The 21,362-nt window shown below is 43.4% G+C and overlaps 1 protein-coding gene across 9 annotated transcripts in view; it reads left to right on the top strand.

Annotated features, from left to right (window-relative positions):
* LOC129756823 (putative transcription factor capicua) overlaps positions 1-21,362 on the top strand; it is a 230,443-nt gene that overhangs the window by 199,476 nt on the left and 9,605 nt on the right. For 5 of the 9 annotated variants that reach the window (XM_055753847.1, XM_055753848.1, XM_055753845.1 and 2 more), the window contains exons 4-16: positions 4,371-5,022; positions 5,085-5,760; positions 5,826-5,937; positions 6,006-6,224; positions 6,299-6,420; positions 11,236-13,199; positions 13,265-13,703; positions 13,806-15,661; positions 15,833-16,773; positions 16,841-17,127; positions 17,730-17,900; positions 17,990-18,189; positions 18,256-18,391. In XM_055753847.1, coding sequence (XP_055609822.1) covers positions 4,371-5,022; positions 5,085-5,760; positions 5,826-5,937; positions 6,006-6,224; positions 6,299-6,420; positions 11,236-13,199; positions 13,265-13,703; positions 13,806-15,661; positions 15,833-16,773; positions 16,841-17,127; positions 17,730-17,900; positions 17,990-18,189; positions 18,256-18,391 — 7,775 coding nt within the window. The remainder of the gene's footprint in view (positions 1-4,370; positions 5,023-5,084; positions 5,761-5,825; positions 5,938-6,005; positions 6,225-6,298; positions 6,421-11,235; positions 13,200-13,264; positions 13,704-13,805; positions 15,662-15,832; positions 16,774-16,840; positions 17,128-17,729; positions 17,901-17,989; positions 18,190-18,255; positions 18,392-21,362) is intronic. The other 4 variants (XM_055753853.1, XM_055753852.1, XM_055753851.1 and 1 more) reach the window with 4 other exon arrangements.

The raw sequence follows: 21,362 nt of genomic DNA, 5'->3' as shown, positions 1-21,362 counted from the left end.
CGGTTCTTCTCTCTCGCTTGTCTCCTTTCTCAGTCCGCTTGTCGGACTGAACAGTGTTCAATACTAAATCTGCCTCAAAACCTTTAATTGGAGAGGAAAAGTCTTTGACAAATACTTTTGCAAATTTTCTTTTAACATCCGATATTAATTTATCTTTGTCTAAGTTAATCACAGTTTTAATCGAAGACACATTAGAAAAAACAGCCCTCCAATTGGGGACGAAAATATCTAACCAAGATCTTCCAAATAATGGTGAAAAATTGTTATTGCAATCGAGAACTATTAACTTTACGTACGCATCCATACCATTATATCGCACCCTCACCATAACTTCTCCTTCTATCAACAATTTCCCTCCATTTACAACTACTAATTGTTTAGAAGAAGGTTCTAAAGGGAATGAGAAAAATTTTAAATATTGGTTTTTACTAATTACAGACACAGATGATCCACAATCGATTTCCATTTGGATAATTTTACCCTCAATTACCACATTAACTAAACATGGATCGTTAATTTTATTTATAGACGTCACATTCATGCATTGGAGATCACCTGTATCTGAATCACTTTCCGAATCCGACTTTGCCGCTCTTAAACGGTTGAGCATTTCACTCAGCTGCTTATCTGTGGCTAGTCCCGAGGGTCTAGGCTCTACATCTTCAACCGCATCCGCAAACTTAACTGCATCTCTCTTCCGGTTCTTCAACTCGAAACATTTGTGGACTAGATGACCCCTACGATTGCAAAAACTGCATGTGATGCGATCGTAGTCTGGTCTACGCTGTCCCGGGTAATATTTTCTCTCCTTAGTCTCATCACGATGACGGTCGCGCTTGTAGCTGTATCCATAATTTTGCGCCCCATCTGAGCGATACGGTTCACGCCTCACAGGTCTAGCACCCAGACGATTTTTAACCGGCACCCTCATAGACCCCACAACTCCTACAGCAGCTGTTTGCGCCTGGCTATGTTCCATAACTCTTGTATGCTTCCGCGCTAATTCATACCCAGCTATTATCTTCTCCGCTACACTCAATGTTAGGTTGGGTTCTTTGATCAATAACTGCTTCAGCGGTATATCTGTTACACCGAACAGAAGTCTATCACGAATCGTCTTGTCCTTCCCATCAAAATTACAAAACTCTGCCATGAGCTTTAATGAGAGTAAATAATCCTCTGCAGACTCACCTGGCTCCTGGAAACGCCCACTGAAGGCTAAACGTTGCGACACCTCGTCATCGACCTTGTCGATTCGCGTTTTTAAAGCGGCCACTATCTGTGCAAATGTCGCCTCCGAAAGCTTTCCAGGACCGGGGAATAAAAGCTTTAGCTCAGAAAAAATAAACGGCCCAGCCAGAGTAATGAATTGAGCTTTTTTGTCGTCTTCTGATATCTTGTTCACCAAAAAACAATAACCTAGTCGCTCAACCCAATCAGAAAAGGAAGTTCCTCTTCTGTATGGTTCGATTGACGTTGCTAAATTAGAATGCGAACCAGCTTCTGCCATAACGGATTGGGAATAACAAGAATCGTGTGCTTCCAGAAATTCAATCGAACTTCGATTCAACAAAAATAATTTCGGAACAGCTTACCTTGAAAATCCAATTATGAAACTATTCACCACTGTATTACCAGCTCTTGAAATGCACTTATGATGCACCGACTGCCACTCAACGTGAAATCTATGGCTGGATACACAGCTGTTTAGAACTCAGATGAACCCTTTTAGAACTCACTCTCTTTGTGAGGTTTCTTACTTCAGTTGAAGTTCTAATTGTTATCGGGAACAATTAGGTTCTGTTGGGGATGAAAAATAAGAAATCGAACAATATAGCCTTTATGTGATTTCACAATATTACCATACACTCCAAAATGCTTTGTTTTCACTCGAAAATTAAAATGGTAATTCGCGCGAGACTTTAAAAAAAATCCAATTTTCTGTTTGAAGGGTTTTGTTTTATATTAGAAGGTTTCACTTTACCGTACAGATGATGTTATAAAGCAGCTGCTCCGGTCAATTCTGACTCGGTGCCGTACAGAATAATTTAGCCAATCAGCTCAAACCGATACAAATTTTTCACGTGACAACAGTTGTTGTCTATATTTTATGCACAACTCAACTTTAATCACTTTTTGCAGTAACAATAAAATTATTCGCTTTTCACTCGTCGCCAACTGATAAGTCCGGACTGAAATAAAACACAAGTGTTAAGCTGGAGGTAACACAAGGCAATGCCCGCTTGCTCATGCACCTTTATATTTCATGCTCAGCTTTTCTCTCTTCATTACACCAGTGTGCCCAGTAGGACACTACATAAACAAGCAAGATCGTTAACAAAAAGGATAAAGATTAGTGGTCCTATGTGGCTGCCCTGGGGAACACCAGAAGGGACGTCAAATGGCTGAGATCTGATTCATAAATGCTCGTCGGTTTGTCAAGTAGGAGTAGAGCCATTTTGTAGACCATGACGGAAAGCCGTAGCGTTCTATTTTCCTGATGGCAATTTCATGTGGAACTTTATCAAATGCTTTTGAGAAATCTATGTAAATGGCATCTACTTGTTGCTTTTTGCTGATAGCTGTATGAAGTATGGTAGAGTAACTCATCAGATTCGAGACCGTTGACCTTTTTTTTCATGAAACCATGTTGGTGTTCGGTTATTATTGGTTTAGCAGCGTTGTAAAGTCTCTCGTAGATAATTGACTCAGACACCTTTGACAAGCAACAGAGAATCGAAATAGGTCTGTAGTTCTCCACGCTATGACTGTTTCCGGATTTGTGTATTGGTGTTATAATGGCCGTCTTCCAAATGCTAGGGAAAATACCTTCGTTAAGTGACCGATTAAAGATGATTTGCAGTGGTTCGGCAAGTGATTCCGCAATGCCCAGGATAAGACACGGCCGAATGCCATCTGGGCCTTGTCCTTTCGACGGATCGATAATTTTCAGAGCTGTCAAAACTTCATACTGGGTTAGAAACGGATCAGGAAGGTAGATGTCAATTGCAGGCAATGTTTCGAAGTTTTCGTTGGTAGCAGGTGGCATTTGTGTTGAATAAACGCTCTTAAAAAAATCTGCAAAAAGGTTTGCAGACTCACAGGCAGTTTCGGAGGAGCGCCCGACGATACTCGCGATGGAAAGCTGGTACGACGTCTAGACTTGATAAATTTCCAGAATTCAGAAGCATTGCTTTTCACTTCCCTCTCCATCTCATTGATGTATCTCCTGAAAAGACGGAGCTCAGCGTTACGCAACACGCTGAGTAATCAGCTTCCGTTGATGCTAGATCGACTTTGTTTGCTGCTGTTTTATTCAAGAAGTATCGTTTGCGTATCTTGCGTAGTCTGTTTCTAAAACGACGAAGGTCGGCGTTCCACCAAGGTTGCTTGTACGACTGATGTTGGAAAGGTCGTTTCTTTGGAGTGTGAAGCGCAACTATTCTTAGCAACTGTTCGTAGAACATCGAGACAGCTTCATCGGGATAAAGGCTACCAATTAGCTGTGACCAATCTATGGATGCTAGTGCTGCGAGGCGAAAATTACATCTTCTGAAATCGAGGTCGAGATGATTTTCGTCTTCGATTACAGCATTTCCTTCTAAGCAATCGAGTCAAACAACATGCGGTTGGTGATGGCGGTCAGTTGGCAAATTATAATTCGGGGGATCCACAATCTCGGCTATCTCAGTTCTGTGTGTAAAGATCAAATCAAGAACTCTACCATTTGCGTTTTCTCTTGAGCACATTTGAGATAGCCCAGCAGCCGTCTCGACAACTGTCAACTCTGATTCGGTGGATGCGTTCATAGGAAGATAGTACCCGTTCGTGATTTCATCAAGGCTCCACATAAGATTCGGAAGATTATAGAATGAGAAGAAGCATAATTTACGTAACGGAGCACCAAACTGAGTGTAAGCAAAGTGAGCTAATAACACTGATTACTCTGACGGGACACTAGATTTCGTTTTTTGACTAAGCTTTTTAGCAGATTGCACGCTCGCACGCATCGATATCATCATGTCGGAAGAAGATGCGGATAGCATAACTTAGCCTCGACCTCGCCTAATTTTGGTTTCGTTAAAAGCTCAATGATAAATACTCCTTCTAGTAAACCTTTAAAGAAAAGTTTGAATGTATAACGATGACGATGTTGGGTGTATTTGACATAAAAAAATGGCATCCATTTGCTGTTAATTGAAATTGAAATTTGGTCATTAAATAAAAAAATTACAATCATGGCACGATAGCGAATTTAGGTATGATTTTGCCATGAAGTCTGCTCAGGAGTTCTTATCATGAAGATTCAAAAGAATCGCATTTCCTGTAAATTCCTCACCAAACTAACCATTTATTTCCCACATTTCCAGATCTCCCGGGAACCATTACAAACCGGCCTCCACGCCACCTACTTCCATGGTTCAAACGGTACAGTTGACGCAGCACCACCAGCAACAGCTCAACAACTCGCCGTCGCAATCGCACCGCATCTCGCAGCACAGCAGCAGCAACAGTACGACGCCGCCGGAATCGGCCACGCAACACATCAGCCATACCCCGCCGGTCAATGTGGCCATGACCACCACCTCTACCTCGTCGTCGGTTCCGTCGACGCCGACTACCCCGATGTCTGCGTCGGTTGCCGCTCCCTCGAGTCTGATAGATCTAAGCGACTGGTCCAACAACTATCGGGTGCTGGCCAAGCGGAAAGATTTGTACGAGTCGGGCGTCATCCGGACGGTTCCCGGTCCGAGTACGGTGATGGTTCAGTTCGATTATCCGGAAGGGAGTGAGCAGGTTTACAGTGATGTTTTTGGCGCTGGTCGCTACGATATCATCGACGATGCGTGCCCCTCGGTATCAGACGTCTTACCCGGGTGTAGAGTGTGCGTACGAGCCCAAACCGTTCCCCCACATCCAACCGGGAATATCTTTATAGAGGCTGTAGTGAAAGAGATGCAAAACAATGCCAAACAATTTTCTGTACAACTTGTTGGACCTGCTAGTGGTGGCTCTCAAGAGGTAATGGAATTTTGTGTTTAGGTGGGCACACTTATCTGAATTTCATTTTTTTTTTTTTTTAGATTAAACTGGTCAAGCGAGTTGACATTCGTTTGTTGAAGCCTCCTTGGTGGGACGAGTTGGAAGAAATGGTGGAAGCCGTTGAAGGAGTTCGAAATCGTGGAAATCCACAGCATGTTGTTGGGAAGCCCATTGGATATTCCAATGCTGAAGGTACCCAGGCGCCATCGTCTGTACCGACTAATGCCATCATGTATGGTAACATCGTTCCAGGTGGAACGGTCCAGTACAAACCCACCATTAGTATAACTCAAGGGCGTGGAGTCGGGGCAGTCGGCGGATCACGGTACGATTTATCACAAAACCAGCAACAGCAGCCTCACGTGCCATTACAAGTATACCATGTACTTCCGACGATTCCGACAAATGAGGAGCATTATCGAACTGCGGCCACCTCCCCTTTCCAGACAACCGTAACCGTTGGGCCAGATGGAACTCAGATGCAACAGCAGCAACAACAACAGCAGCACCAGCAGCAGCTGGTAAGTAATCACTACCAAACGACTCATCATCCGCCTCTTGGAAGTGGCCAGGAAATGCCCGGCGGTAGCGGTTCCAACTCAGTATTAGCATCTGGCAGCAGTCCAGACGATATGCGTGGAACAAATCGTACGTACTATGACTACGAGAGCGACGATGAACTGCGCCGGGAGGATATCAGCTTTCCAATGGATGGAGGTATGTTATACTATTGACACTAAATTTAAGTCCTTAATTCTCAATTAATATTCACTCGTCTGCAGAAAACGAAAAATACTCAGGCAGTAGCAAACGCAGCAGCATGCAAAGCCGCGGAAGCACATCCAGTTTGATGGACCAACGGAGTACTCCGCGATCTCAACCAGCAACCCCTAGGTATGGCAGCTCCGTTCAAATTCCTAATCTTACACCTTCTTCAATTCAACCCTTTCTTCTCTCCACAGATCTCAAGCGGCCACGCCGCACCGTTTCAAGAAGGGGGACGTCGTATCGACCCCCAGCGGTATCCGGAAAAAGTTCAACGGCAAACAGTGGCGGCGGCTCTGCTCCAACGAGAGCTGCTCCAAAGAATCTCAACGGCGTGGTTATTGCTCCCGGCATCTGAGCCAGAAAGGTAACGCACTCCGATCGTCGGCCAGTTCCGCAGCAAACCATTTCAACAGGTGGGTGTGGGAAGATTTTGGGGAAAAGATCAGCAAGTTTTTCAATTACTATTCTCGTACATTGCTTTCAGCAGCAGTCGGTCCAGCAGCAAGACGCAACTAGACGAGGACACCTCACGGGACTCGGAAACGTCGCCCAACTACCGGGTGACCGGCCGGTTCGATCAAGATGAAACTGAAGTGGCCAATATGTTGGGTATGTCGAAGTGTTTGATTAAAATGTCTCATCTCAAGTTGTAATTTCATTTTAAAATTTGAAAAGGAACACCCAATCAAAACTGCTATTATTATTCTCCTACGGGTAAATAAATGAATCATTGATTTCCATTTTTTATTTACTATTTTGTTAAATCACAAATAATTTGTGGTTAAATTATAATAAAGTTATAATACTAGATGCATTTATGATTGCAAATTAAAATCGTCATACAACTTCCGTTCTGCACAATTTGTCATGTTTCTATGTTGAACATTTTTAAGACAAAACTAAAAAAATCACTTGAAATTCATTATATTGCTTAATATTTCAGTGAGAGTCTGTAAAATTTCTCGAGGTAAATTGTAAAATTTTGAAATTTGAAAACAAGCTCGAAAAAAACATGAGTTCTATAAAGGACGGTTAGTACTCACAGCAAAGATGCCACATTTTGTATAACAATCTGTCAAATGGTTTTAGAGATATCTACCGAATAGGAAGTGCTTCGAATGAAAATTCTGAGCAACAATTGCGCCATCTTTTTAAGGTACTGTGATCTATCCCTCAAAAACCGCCTAGAATTAGTTTTTGTTGTAGTTTAGCTTATTTTACAATTTTTTTTTTTTGGTATTCTTTTTTTGGAATCACAGTTCATCAAACGGTGAAAATCCAAAAGCAATCAAACGTTCTGTTCTTAAAAGCGTCATTTTTAAAGCTTCTGTTGCTTTGCAAGAAGCGCATGATACCCAAATGTGAAAACAGATGGATACATCGATGCCAAAATTGAACCAGTGCCAGGTGACATTGAAAAAAAGATGTTGTACAGCCCTTTTTTATCCCACAGATTTAGAAAAACCCAAGACGGAAATCTGTACTCGAGAGCGACCCTACACAATCCTCTTTCCTTTCGTCTAGTTAAATTAATTAACAGTTGAGTAGCCGCGACGATTACGGCCCCCCTCTTACTAACATCACACAAAAGTGAAATTAATACTCGGCACAAAAATAATACTTAATAAAACTACTTGTAAATAAAAAAAGATTTAGAAAATTTTAACAGAAAAACATAAAAATGTAACAATGTTACTGAATTTTGTTATATAAGTTGTTTTTTTTCTGTGTTTGTTAGTTTTTGGTTTAGTCTATATATATAAAAAGCAATTATCTGTATGTTTGTTTGTTTGTTTGTTTGTTTGTTTGTCCTCTATAGACTCAGCCGTCTTAAGAGCTAGAGGTCTGAAATTTGGCATGGATACTCATTAGGTCCAGGAAGGATGAAAAATGTTTTCAGATTTTTGGATGACCCCTTCTGAAGGGGGTCGTCCATACAACACAAATATGGTTTTCGCGATATTGACGTTATTTTTTGTCGGATCGTGTTGAAAATGTGCACTTGAGTATTTTGAAAGACGAGAAATCGATTGCAGTTATCAAATTGAGGGTCAGGGGTCGGCCAAAGGGGTCGTCCATATCAACTGATTAATGTTTTTGCGATATTGGCGTTATTATACACTGGATTGTGATGAAAATTTGCACATGAGTGTTTTGAGAGACGAGCAATCGATTACAGTTATCAAATTTAGGGTCAGGGGTCGGTCAAAGGGTTCGTCCATATTCACTGATTAATGTTTTTGCGATATTGGTGTTATTATACACTGGATTGTGATGAAAATTTGCACATGAGTGTTTTGAAAGACGAGCAATCGATTTCAAGTTTCGAATTGCGGATCAGAAGTCGGCTGAAGGAGTCGTACATACCCAACTTTAATGTTTTTGCGATTTTGACGTTATTCTATATTGGATTGAGATGAAAATTTCCGCATAGGAGTTTTGAGGGACGCTCTTTTGCTTTCAGGTTTCAAATCTTGACTCAGGGGTCGGCAAAAGGGGTTATTATCTGTTCACTGTTTTTACGATATTCTCTTGATTGAGCATAGAATTGTAATGAAAATTGGCACATGGGAGTTTAACAGAAAAGATAATTGATTTCAGGTGTCAAGTTTTGAATCGTGGTCAAAAAAAAAAGGCCGTCCATGTTAGTTGCTCACTGTTTTCGCGATATTGTCGTGATCATGCATCGGATTGAGATGAAAATGTTCAGATGAGGGTTATAAACTATGAGAAATTGACTCCAGGTAGCATGTTCCGTGTCAAGGGTCGGCGAAAGGGGCGTCTATATTCACTGATCACTGTTTTCAAGTTCCTTACGTAATTTTACATATAATTTGAAAAGAAAAAAATGGCACAAGGGAGTTTTGAGAAACGTAAAATTGGTTTCAATTATCGAATTTCGGGCCATGGGACAGAAAAAGAGGGTTTCATTGAAAGTTTAGTGTTTTGTGCAATAATTTTGTTGGAGGCAGTTAATTGATACCAATTTAAGTGTGAAGGTCAAGCAAAAGAGTCGTGCACACAAACAAATAGTACATGTTTCTGCCATAATGTCTAGATTTTGCAACCGATCGAGAAGAAAACACTCTCACATAAATTTTAATAAAAAGCCAATCAACCGTTTAATTCGAATTTCAAGTAATAGTAATAGTAGCGACTTTAAACACTGTTGAATTTTTTCCCCAAAATTGTCGAAAGAATGTTTCGAATTCATTTTCTAAACTCATTTTGACGTACCAATGATTTAAAGCGAACCGAAGTTCGTACGGGTTCAGCTAGTAGGTAATAATTTTAATTTTACTATGTATTCATTCAAAAAATACGGGTAATAGTATAAAGCCATTGTATGTAATTCTCAAGGCAAAACATTAAAACAAACACCATTAATGCATTTTTACGAAACGTTTATCTACCTGATTGCTTTGAATTAAGAATATTTTTGCCTCGAAATGAAGGCTAAAAAAAATTGAAAATGAATCAGTCCAGTAGGGGAAGCGGGTGGATCTCACAAAACTTTCGGTCGAAAACACGAACGGCGCTACCGAAATACGATCCCCTTTCATAAATTTAAAAATCACCCATACACGCCCACTTTTACTATTACCTGTGAGTTCCTTTGAGTGGCGGGTCGATCTTCTCCATGAAAGCTGGAGGCGTTTTCGATGTATGGTCCTTATGCGATAGGCAATACTACAATACAACCTACCCGGCATGAACAGTTTTGTAACGCTAAAACCGATTGGATAACGTGACCTGAACCCGAACATCGTGCGGCGTGTACTCAGGCAAGCCCGAATAAAGCCCCGTTATTCACAATCGACATTTCTTTGAGTGAAGTTCCTAATAGTTATCGAAAGATTTCTGGATCTTGTATTGAATTGCTAGAACCCAGACCACCACGCTTCTAAATTTTATTACTTGTGGTGAAATTAAAACTTTAGGAAACTGTTGAAACTTTTGGCTGTGTTCTAGCATTCAGTGTAGATATTCTTAAATTTAAAAGCAGTGTGACAATCAGCGGCTCAAATGCAAATTGCATTTTAGATTTTGGAAGAAACCGCTTGATCAAGTTTGTTTTTCTTTAGTTTCTTAAACCTTTCAAGTAAAAATGAATTACTTAAATATGAACTATCAGGATTTTCAAACCGGTGCGGAGCTGTACGTCAAATGTTTGAGTAAGTACCTCTTAGTTATCTAGAGAGACAAATATGAACGTTGAAATTTAATTCAACGAAGAAACAGCATAGTATTTAAATCGAAAAATAAATTACGTTTCAACAAGTTAAGATAAAAATTGCACAATTTTACGATTCTATTGAATCTACTCAACCTTTATTCAAAGGCCAGATATACATTGGTATGTGTATGATGAAACAATGAAACTTATCGATTTAAATCTTTTGTGCCGTTACAGAAAAAAATAGACGCCCTTCAAAGATAAATCGACTCATTTTCAAAGGAACAAATCTCGAGTTAGTTCCGGGAAGGTCGTATGAACCAATGTCAATAATTTGAGTTGACGAGTGAACTTTTTAAACGATTTTCCTCTGAAGTCGTGTGAATAATTATTCGAATTGTTCAATAAACGAATTATCATTGATATAAAAATATCCTTACGACTTTTTCAAAACAAACTCTGATTTTCTTGTGGTTGAGTGATATGCACAATCACAATGGCGGACACTATCAATAGATAACGATACATGAACAAAATCAGTATGAATCTAATGTAGAACATGTGCTTTCAAATTCAATTACAAACAATCAAATTTTATTTTAACATATCCTGCTTTTAAATATGTATTGGAATTTCTGAACTATGTTTGAACTCGAAGAACTATAGCTTTTATATAGAAAATCATTATAAAGTCCTTTTTGAAGAAGTTTCTAACTTTTTCTTCGCTGTTGTTCAGCAAAGTTCCCGTTTTCTTTGCAAAGCATTTCTTATAAGCTGTTCTATAACTCATGCATTTGATCATTTTAATAATTACTTGTCAAACATACGTCACAAAAAAGGTTTTGGGAATAAAAAAAATTATTCAAGCGCATCACAAAATTCACCATAAATTTGCAAAAGTTTCTGCCGTATTCGGTTACGAAATTTATTTACTATTTCTTAAATAATGAAATTTCCCTTAAAATACTAAAACAAATTTAAAATCTCCTACCTTGGAATGGCAGCACAATAACGGCGCTGGCCACGTCCTTCCAAATTTAATGGTATAATGCGACTATTGCTAAATCCGGAGAGCACAAAACATTTTATGTTTCGAGTGTAATTTGTTCTCCGGCAAAGTAATATCAGCTTTCGACCTTCTTTGTCCGAAATTCTGGCGACCTTGGCCACAAGGCCAGATAAAAACCCCCTTAAACAAAATGATTTGTTCCAAGCAGGGATTCAATTTTTTTTATCACTATTTACAGTGTCATTGAGCAGTTCGCGCTCGGCCACACCATGCAACTCCTTCTCATCGCCGACCGGCCAGGCCTCGTCGCCGCTGGTCAGCAACACCCAGTCACCGGTAACGATAGGCAACCGGCAGAATCTGTTCCAGCCCATCGGCAGTCCGGCGCCGTCCTCCTCCGATCATCATGGCAAGTTTAAAACCAACACGCCCAGTCCCATCATGTACGGTAGTGGTGGCCCCGGAGGTCCCAATGGAGGCGGACGGGACGTGATGAACCCGGTTGGACCTACCAGACTCGACAGTGGCCAACATCAGCCGCTCCTTATTCGACCGGAACTGTTAAGGCCAAATCAACCACAACAACAACAACAACAACAGCAAACGATGGTTTCACTTCCACCAACCGGTCACGCCACCAGTGTGATACGGATATCACCGGCATCATCAACGGCCACAAGCCAACACGTTCCCGGACTGTACTCGACCTTTCCCGGAAGTCAGCAGCAAGTCATAGTCGATCCTGGCCATGTAGTTCTTCAACAGCAGCACATGCAATCGCCTCGCTTGCAGCCAGTAACAGCAGGTCAAATAAATCAATCCCCACAAACAATTCAAATACAGCAAACTATTGTCCAGCAACATCAGACGGTCCCACAACAACAACAGCAGCAGCAACAGCAACATCAACCAGTGACCGTGCCAAAAAACGGCATTAGCACGGGTTCCATATTTCAATGGCATACATTACTTCCGATAATCCAAGCTCCGGCCTCGAAAACGTTCGTCCACCACCATCAGCAGCAGTCACAGATGACCACAATTATTGCCTCACCGACGGTTAAGATCTGTACCCCGCCGCCGTCGGAACCGGCAGTGGACGATGACTGCGACGACGACCAGGGAGATGATGATGTTTTTGAAGCAGAGCCCGTGAAAACAACAAACTATAGCAATGGCACCAACATTAACAACAATAGTAACAACAGCAACAATCAAATTATGACCGCTAGGGACAACTTCTCGGGCGCCGCTGGTGGCGGTAACCAGCTGCTCCTGCGGGGCATGGATATTGAGGCCGGAGTAGTGGGTACGGGTGTGTTTCCGAATCAAAACTTGGGAGGTCCTGGCAGCGCTGCCGCCGCAGCCAAGGCCGAATCTGATTCGCTAGTCAAACGGCGCACGCAGTCTTGCAGTGCCGCATTGCAAGCGGCCAACAGTGCTGGAGGAGGTGGCGTTGGAGCAACTGGCCAAACACCGAAGGAACCCCAAAGCCCGATGAGCAAGAAGGACGCCAAAATCAGGCGTCCCATGAATGCGTTCATGATATTTTCCAAACGACATCGGGCATTGGTACATCAGAAACATCCGAACCAGGATAACAGAACTGTGAGCAAGATTTTGGGAGAATGGTGGTACGCGTTGAAGCAAGAAGAGAAAAAGAAATACCACGAGCTGGCCAGTGAGGTGAAGGAAGCTCACTTCAAGGCTCATCCAGAGTGGAAGTGGTGCTCTAAAGATCGCAGGAAGTCTTCCTCGTCCACAAAAGACGGTCGTGGCCGTATGGATTCCTTCGATGGTAATGATTCGTTTGACGAGAAAAGTCCGACAACTCCATCGGAGCATGGACCGAATGCCTCGTCCCAGTTGAACGATATCATCCCAACCACGATCGCTCCGTACAACAGTAGCAGTCACAGTGACGATCCCAATGATAGTAGTCGTAGTATACAGGGAGGTGGCAACAATGCTGCCGACATCAGTAGCAGTGGCCCGGAAAAGATGGACCACGAAGACGGAACGATGTCCGATGACGATCAGCAGATGGTGATCGCCGAAGAATCCGCCACCATGCAGCCCGTTGCCGGAACGATTGAAATCGACCTCAAGTGTGCCGAGAAGGTACCCGGAGATTCCGATGTCGATGAAGGTAACGGGCCCAGGGACTCGGGCGAAGCGGATGGCTACAGACCGAAAATTAAGGTTCGTTCAACCATACCTTAATCTAAGATGGATCATCTCACATAACCTAATTCCATCTTTCTCAGGTTTCTGATTCTTTGGTTTCATTGGGAGGTGGGTCGTCGCAGACCAGCTGTAACAGTAACAATGATGACAACCAACCGACGGATTATAGCCGGACGGCGACAGCACCGATCGCAACCAGTCACCGGATGTCTTCGTCGACAACGCCTACGACCCCATCGGATCCGTTGACGTGCAAACCGAAACCGATCAAGGTGGCTTTGCTGCCACCACCGGCTACGGCTGTACATGGTCCCTCGGGGACGGCAGGTGGCGGTTCTTCAGTGGTGGGTGGCGGCGGTGTCACCAACAGTGGTAGTGGTGGAAGTCATAGTGGCGATTCTTCGTCGTCAACGGCAGCGGCCAGCCCTCTGGTCCATCACGGCTATCATCATCAACCGTTGAGCTACTCCTACGGTAGCCCCAAGAATCCGATCGGTGTGTCGCCGTTTCAACCTACTGGTGAGTTGAAAAACTTCCCGTCATTCATTTTAAATCATGGCAAATTATCAAGCTTACTAGCTTTAACTATTGTTTTGCTAAAATTTGATCTATTCTCAACAGGTGGAGCATTCAAAACGATGCCTCAAAGCCCGAAAACGATTGGCAAGCAGCAACAGGTTCTGACTCCAACCGCAATAAAATCGGAGCCAATGGATAATTTGTGCAATAACAACACTAGTACGACTGCTGGCAGCAAGGTTTCCCAGAATGGAAACATATTCAACTTTTCGACCGCCTCGATCAAGGAAAATCAGCAGCAGCTGCAGCAGCATCATCATCAGTTTGTCTCTACAGACAATAAATGTAAATCCATAATTCTTAACCCAATCTGTTATACGATTTCGAATGTCAATGGTAATGGTACTAACAACAACAACAACAGCGCCACCAGTAGTTCCAACGGCGGCAATCTCAATGCTGGGGAAAATGCTCCTCCTAGCGCTACTAACACTAGCAATAGCACTATCTTGATGAGCATGAAACCAGGTAAAATACTAATGGATGTTGTAACCACAGCCACCACCACTACTACTAATCGTTCCGATTATAATGATAATAAAAACGATATCGTTCACCATTCTCCAATCTCTACAACTCATCTAGATGTTAACCATCATTCAACTCATGAGCTTCCATCATCCAAAACACTGTGCATCCAAACCAGTAATAATAACAATAATAATAATAAGAATAGTAATGCTATGATTACTACATGTGCTACTACTTCTTCTACTACTACTACCACTGCTAATTCTTCTGCTAGTACTACTGTTACTACTAATAATACTACCACTACCAATGTTGTTCATGTTGTAAATAATAACAATACTACCAGCAATGCCATTGTTCATCATGCAAACACCACAACCGCCACAAATACCACCACCACCACAGTCAATAATAAGCCATTGAATGTTGTGAATGTTGTAACTGTAAAATCCGCTGTTGCCTCCTCACATCCACCGGTGGCCACGGCGCTGGCTGCCGTGAATGGCTCGAACAATGCGAGCACAGGTGGTAGTATGGTGATCTTCAGCCCCACGAATAGTGCAATACTGCGAACATCTCAGTCGCAAACCGCCACCGGCACACTTCAAGCGAAGCCGCCGAAATCCCTAATCGGGAAGATTAAACTCGATCAAGATAGCAACGGTGGCTCCCCAACGGTTCTCTACGAAACAATACTGATCGAACGGCGAGATTCGGCAACGGTGGTAAATCCAACTCGTCAAACCGCCCTGATTGCTACTACTAATCCCGCTAAGCAAAGCCACACATCTGGTGGTGGCACTGGAATACTTGTCCTTACACCGGCTGCTCTCAACGAACTCCTTCAGTCCGATTCCACAGCTAGAGATCAACCGGCGACCAAGAAGCTTCTGCTGACCACCACCACTGGTCATCACGTCGTCAACAACGGAACCACCAATCCCCCAATCAATAATCATTGTACCAACTTTCTAACCACAGCTAATTCTAGTGCTACCACTAATTCTAATAATCCCACTAACACCATCACAACCAATAATAACAGCAACCAGCAACAACAACAACAACCGAACCATATCAAGCAATCAATTATAATGATCAATCCAACAAATTCAACAGTTGTGCCATCGCCATCGGCAACAGTTGGTCTGATGCCCAATCCGCATCAACTGCACCATGCCCAGCTCCAGCATCACCATCATCACCATCACCAACAGCAGCAGCAACATCAGTTGCATTTCTCGTCGACGGCTAACAGTGGGGGACCAGGCACACCGACGATCACGACTTCGGGTGGTACCATCACCGAAAATGGTTCCAGTTCAACCGTGACAACGCCAGCTGCCATTCTAACCCCTAATCAACTACTGGCTGCTGCCGCGGGACGGCAAAAGTTCATGTTCGCGGTAAACACCAACAATTCACAGGTAAGCAACCTATTCCCTCTACTGGGATTAAGCATTGAAGCGCCACGCCTCAACAATATATATAACGTTGGCATTAACAATCTCTACCCTCCATTTGCTAATCTTCACTTTCTTTACTCACTCTCAATCACACGACCTCTAACGCCCTCAATTACACCTTTTCGTTTCCAGTTTGCATTCGTCTTACCAGACAGCCAACCGTACGCCCTTAGCGATCGTACCAAACTGTACACAAACGTTTCCTCTAGCGCCTCTTCTATTGCTTCCTCCGCCACAACCATTCCCTCCTCCTCTTCCGCTCCTTCCTCATCTCATGACGGCGGTTCATCGACAACGGTTTGCGCACTAACCCCATCGTCATCGTCATCCTCCTCCTCCATTGCCCTCGTCCCTTCCTCTACGGTGTCGTCGTCGTCGTTAGTGCACCACCTGAAACCACCCCACCATCAAGTCATATCATCCATCTCGGGAACCGTCACGACCCCGACCGTTACCCCAGTACAATATTTAATCCAGCAAGGCAAAATACCGAACCTTCTCATCTCTACCACTGCACCACAACCACCACCACAGGGCTATCAATTGCAGCAGGCCCAACAGCAACAACAACCGCAACAGTCTCCGATGTTGAGCATCAAGCAGGAACCGCCAGAATCTCCGGGAGGCAGACACTTCCCGGCCACTCCCACCTCTTCTACCTTGCCGCCCCAGTCAGCAGGGGTCACTGAACTGATCACCGATCCTCAGCTGGCCATCCCAGCCTCTGGTAATGCCGCCTCCGCTGACGACGATGACCTTGACGCACCGGAAAGCAAAAAATTCATCCTGGCACCAACTCCGGCGCAGCTAGGACGAGCTCCGTTGCAGCGACGGCAAATGAGCAGCAGCTCCTCGTCGGGACAGGACGGCCGCCAGCAGTCTTCGTCGATGATGTCGATGGGCGGCGGCGGCAGCGACGACGAAAACAGCAACAGCGCTGCAACCCAACAAATGCCATCCGCCCTTCCCACGCCAACCTCGGCCTCGATCGACGAATTCCAGAGCCCCCAGATTTCGCCCACCACCAAGACGAAGAACTTCTTCAAGAAGGTCAAACCCGATGATATGGATAAGTAAGTTGTCCTCCACACTTCTGTAGTACAGCAGTGTCTAATATTTGACACAATTATCCCATTCCAGCGTATTGCGGCAGGTGGATTTCGAGAAGAAATTCAAAACGTTGCCCCAGTTCAAACCCGAGGACTGTCAGTCTCCCAGTGCAATCTCAGTGCCATCGTCGCCGCGTGTTTTCACACAAAGCTACCGAAAGAAACAATCGCAACAGCAGCAGCAGCAACAACAACAGCAGCAGCAGCAACAACAGCAGCTGCTCCAACAGCAACAGGAACAACATCTGCTGCAGCATCGCCAAGAGCAGCAGCGACAACTTCAACAACATCAACAGCAACTACAGCAGCTTAAAACCCGTAAGTTTCTTAGTAATTCATCGGTTTTCTAAAGACTGAACTCGAAAAAAGCAAACCTTCTTCTTGTGCCTAACTTTGATTTCATGGGTGAAAGTAGAAGTTTTGGGTAAAAGCAGTTTAGAGTGTAGTGTTAGCTATTGTAAAATTTCGTAACAATCTGTCTAGTGGTTATTGAGATAGTCACAAAACAGCAACCGGTGATGTTGGGCAGCGATTGCTTCGTCGCTCATCCGAATAAGGATTGCAACATATCTCTGTAGACTTTTCGAGAAATACTTCCAAAATCGCCGGCTACAGTATATAACTAATAAAACCAGCAAGGGAAAGCGGTTATTTTACAAAGGCCTTGACTCGATCGGCGTCATTCTGATAGTAAGGACTCCAGACAGCAGACGCATGCTTAAGCGTAGACAATAGTATTCGAGTTGTTTTATCGTTTATGAACCACAAATGCACAGTCGTCTCAGATTTGCAATAGCTTTGTCATGATTCACCTTGTCGAAGGCAGCTAGTGATCAGTTCTGTCTATAGATGTATTGCATTTGTTTTCGAGTTCAGGTTTCAAATAGAATATACATATTAAACAGAATTATGTCCCACAGCCGCCATGGAAGATGAGGAGCTAATGCCACAACCGGCTCAGCCTCAACCAACACCTCAACCGCTCACTTCGGACACCAGTGGACCACTGTCCTCAACTGCCACACCATCGAGCGCGTACACCATTGGGAACCGTTTCTTTGGACCGGACTTCAACATGGAACATTACAAAGGTAGCTATTCTTGTACCTTATCATTTTCGGCTACCCCTTTTTACCACAGATAATATTTTAATAACTGGAACTGACTGAACCGGACAAAGGTTTCTTCTCTGTTGTAGACATGGCCGCGGACAGCGCTGATCGGTCGCCTCGAACGCCCAAAACTCCTTCAGCAAGGTCGGCCAACTCGGCAGAGGAAAAGGGTCACCGCAAGATTCTGGAGCAAAGGCGTAACCTTGTTATGCAACTTTTCCAAGAACACGGCATCTTTCCTTCGTCCCAGGCTACCAATAATTTTCAGGTAACTTGACAAACAATTATCAACTGTTCAAATTCTATAACCCTAACTTTTCTTCACGCAAAACAGTTGGCGCACAGTGACATCTTTCCGAACAAGCAAAGCCTGCAGCTGAAGATACGAGAGGTTCGGCAGAAGTTTATGGCCCAGCCCGCATTTACACCTCACTCGGCCGGACCGATGACGCCCACGGAGCTCGGTGCTGGTAAGTTGTTTCACAAGCGCAAGCAGTCGCAACCAACGCGCTGGTGAAGTTTTTCTGTTATATCATACTTTTAGTTACCAATCACGTTACTCATTGAAACATTGTTTAAAAGACACATTTGTTGTTGATATTTCCGTTAGGGTTAAACCTTATAAGTGCGGAAATTTTATGATCCATTTGTACATTCTTTATTTTTTTCTATATGTAAGACACATTATTCTCATGAATTGTATTACAGAATAAAAATACAAAGCAGTGCTATTCATTAGTTCAACCTTACTACAATCCGGAAATTGGACAGATTCTCTGTTCATTGCAAACTGTTGGGTCTTCTGATTATGTATGTGAGAAAAACGTGTAAGTTAGGGTTTGGGGCTTATAATGAACTATTCAACATCGAAATTGATCATTTCAACATTTACCCTTTTAACTCCAAACGCCTCACTTCGGGTATAACTTTTCGATATTACTCCAGTGACTAGAGGTAGTTACGTCCCTGATCTTGCGTGCTTACCAGTAGTCGACAAAAGGACATGCGCTTTGTTTGAAATCCGTTTTGTGTGAGTTATTAAGTTACGGAACTTGAGCTGGCTATATCACACCAAACACCAAAATGTTACTCATTACGAAAAACCAGACCAAACCTAAAATCATCTGAAACCAGCATTACGCTACACTACTGCGCCTCTCGATAACCTATATCTGGCCTTGTTGAATATTCCTGCAAGATCTTCGTTTCAACCTTGTTGGTGTACAGAATCACACCAGAATACCCCACCCATTTTTTCCGGGATTTTCATCCTTTAGGATGATTCATCCCTCCGACGACTCCAGTCAGCCACAAAAAAACATTTCTGATGAGGTTTACTAACGACCCTTTATCCCTCTAGTTCGACTTGCTACCAGCTTTTGTAGAGTACGGCACTGATTGATTGAAGTGTTTGAAAACGCCTCAATATTTATTTGGTTCCGGAATGATAAATTTGAAAAAGCAGATCTAAAAAAAACGCTTCAAAAAATAAAATAAAAAAAATGTGTAAGAGGAACGTTCAAAACAGCCTGTGAAAGAATACATTTTTCAAAACATCACAATATTGCTATCAGTTAGATGCTTCTTTTTTAATGTTGCTACATTACTGATGTCTCATTTTGCTATCGTCATGAATTTGCCACCAAATTTGGGTATCGGTTCGTTGTCAACACCTTTTTTTACTGCAATATTGATACCTCCAGGAAACCAAATTTTGACATCGAATATGCTGCACCATGTTATGCTATCATTTTGATATCGATAGCTCATTTTGGTTTCGGTTTGCTTTTGCTTTAGGCATCAAAAGGCTCAGGGTCGGGGTCTTACTTACTTACTTAATGTTCCCGCGTCGATTCTCCGGCGCATAGGGTCGTGGTAAAATACCTCTACTGTTGATGATCCGGAGCCAGCGTCTTCACTTGGTCCCTGTCAAGATTCTCTTCGACAGTTCGAATTTCAGCGGATAGGCTTCGCCGCCACAAGTTTCTAGGTCTGCCTCTCCTTCGATGTACATCTGGATTCCATTCAAGCGCCTCTCTGGAAATCTCGTTCTCATCTCTTGGCAGCGTGTGCTCAATCCATCTCCACTAACGTTCCCGAATCTCGATTTCTAGCGCCCTTTGATGACACCGGCGATGCAGTGCCTCATTTGAGATCCAGTTGCCATGCCACCAAGAGCGGATGATACTCCGCAGTCAGCGAATCACAAATACTTGCAGTTTTCGCGTCGTCACCGCATATGTGCACCAAGTTTCATACCCGTACAACGATACGGATTTGACGTTTGAGTTGAAGATTTGGATTTTCGTTCGTAGAGAGATCTGGCATGACCGCCAGATGTTCCGAAGACTCGCAAACGCAAATCGGGCCTTGGTAATCCGGGTTTCGATGTCTTTCCTGGTACCACCATCAGGCGTTATCTGGCTACCAAGATACTGAAAGCACTCAACTTTCTTAATTTGTTGCCCAGCTACCACGAAATTGGAAAGATTCACTGTGTTGATTTCCATCGACTTGGTCTTTCCGACATTGATTTTGAGGCCTTGCTGCCTTGGAGCTTTCGGTGAGGTCGTCGAGTTGGCTCTGCACTGCATGTCTTGTTCAGGCTCTGGCAATTTCACTTTCAATCGTCACTCGAAAATGAGTACAAAATGCTTCGTTTGAAAGAGCTTCACCTTCAGTTTCTCTTCATCTTCGAAAAAATTTAACTCCGCTTTCACCTCGGTTTCTTTCGTTCGAAGCTGACAATAGTCAATTTCATTTCGAAACGAAATTCGAGGATATCCCTTTCAATGAAAGTTTCATTGCTTTTACTCTCATACCTTCAAAAAGAAAGCCGAAGAAACAACTATAACCACAAACAATTTGCTGGCGCACAAGGAGGACACCAACAATTGCTCGATGAGGCACAAAGAGCCGGGCCGCTACGGCCAGTAGATGCACCAAAAATGCACAGCGATGATAAAATACATCCTTGTCTCACTTCAGCAGTTACCGGGATTCGATCAGACAAGACACCGTCGTGCAAGACCTTGCACGAAAATGCCTCGTATTGTGCTTCGATGAGATCGACTGGATTCTCTGAGACTCCTCGTCGTCTAAGAGCAGCCCAGATGTTTTCGTGGTTCACTCGGTCAAATGCTTTTTCGAAATCAACGAACACCAGCAAGAGAGAGTCCTGGAATTCGTTGGTTTGTTCCGGTATAATTCGTAACGTTGTGATGTGGTCCGCACATGATCGTCCGGATCGGAATCTAGCTTGTTGCCGTCAGATTGTAGCGTCGATTTTCTCCTGGATCCTGTTCAGGATCACTTTGCAGAGTACTTTGAGTGTTGTACAGATGAACGTTATGCCTCGCCAGTTACCGCACTCTGTCAGGACCTTTCGAGGATACCCTGCATCCAGTCGGCCGGGAATGTCCCAGTATCCCAGATGTCAGC

Source organism: Uranotaenia lowii, chromosome 3 (assembly GCF_029784155.1).
Source record: "Uranotaenia lowii strain MFRU-FL chromosome 3, ASM2978415v1, whole genome shotgun sequence".
Lineage (NCBI taxonomy): Eukaryota > Metazoa > Arthropoda > Insecta > Diptera > Culicidae > Uranotaenia > Uranotaenia lowii.
This window is presented reverse-complemented; position numbering and strand designations above follow the sequence as displayed.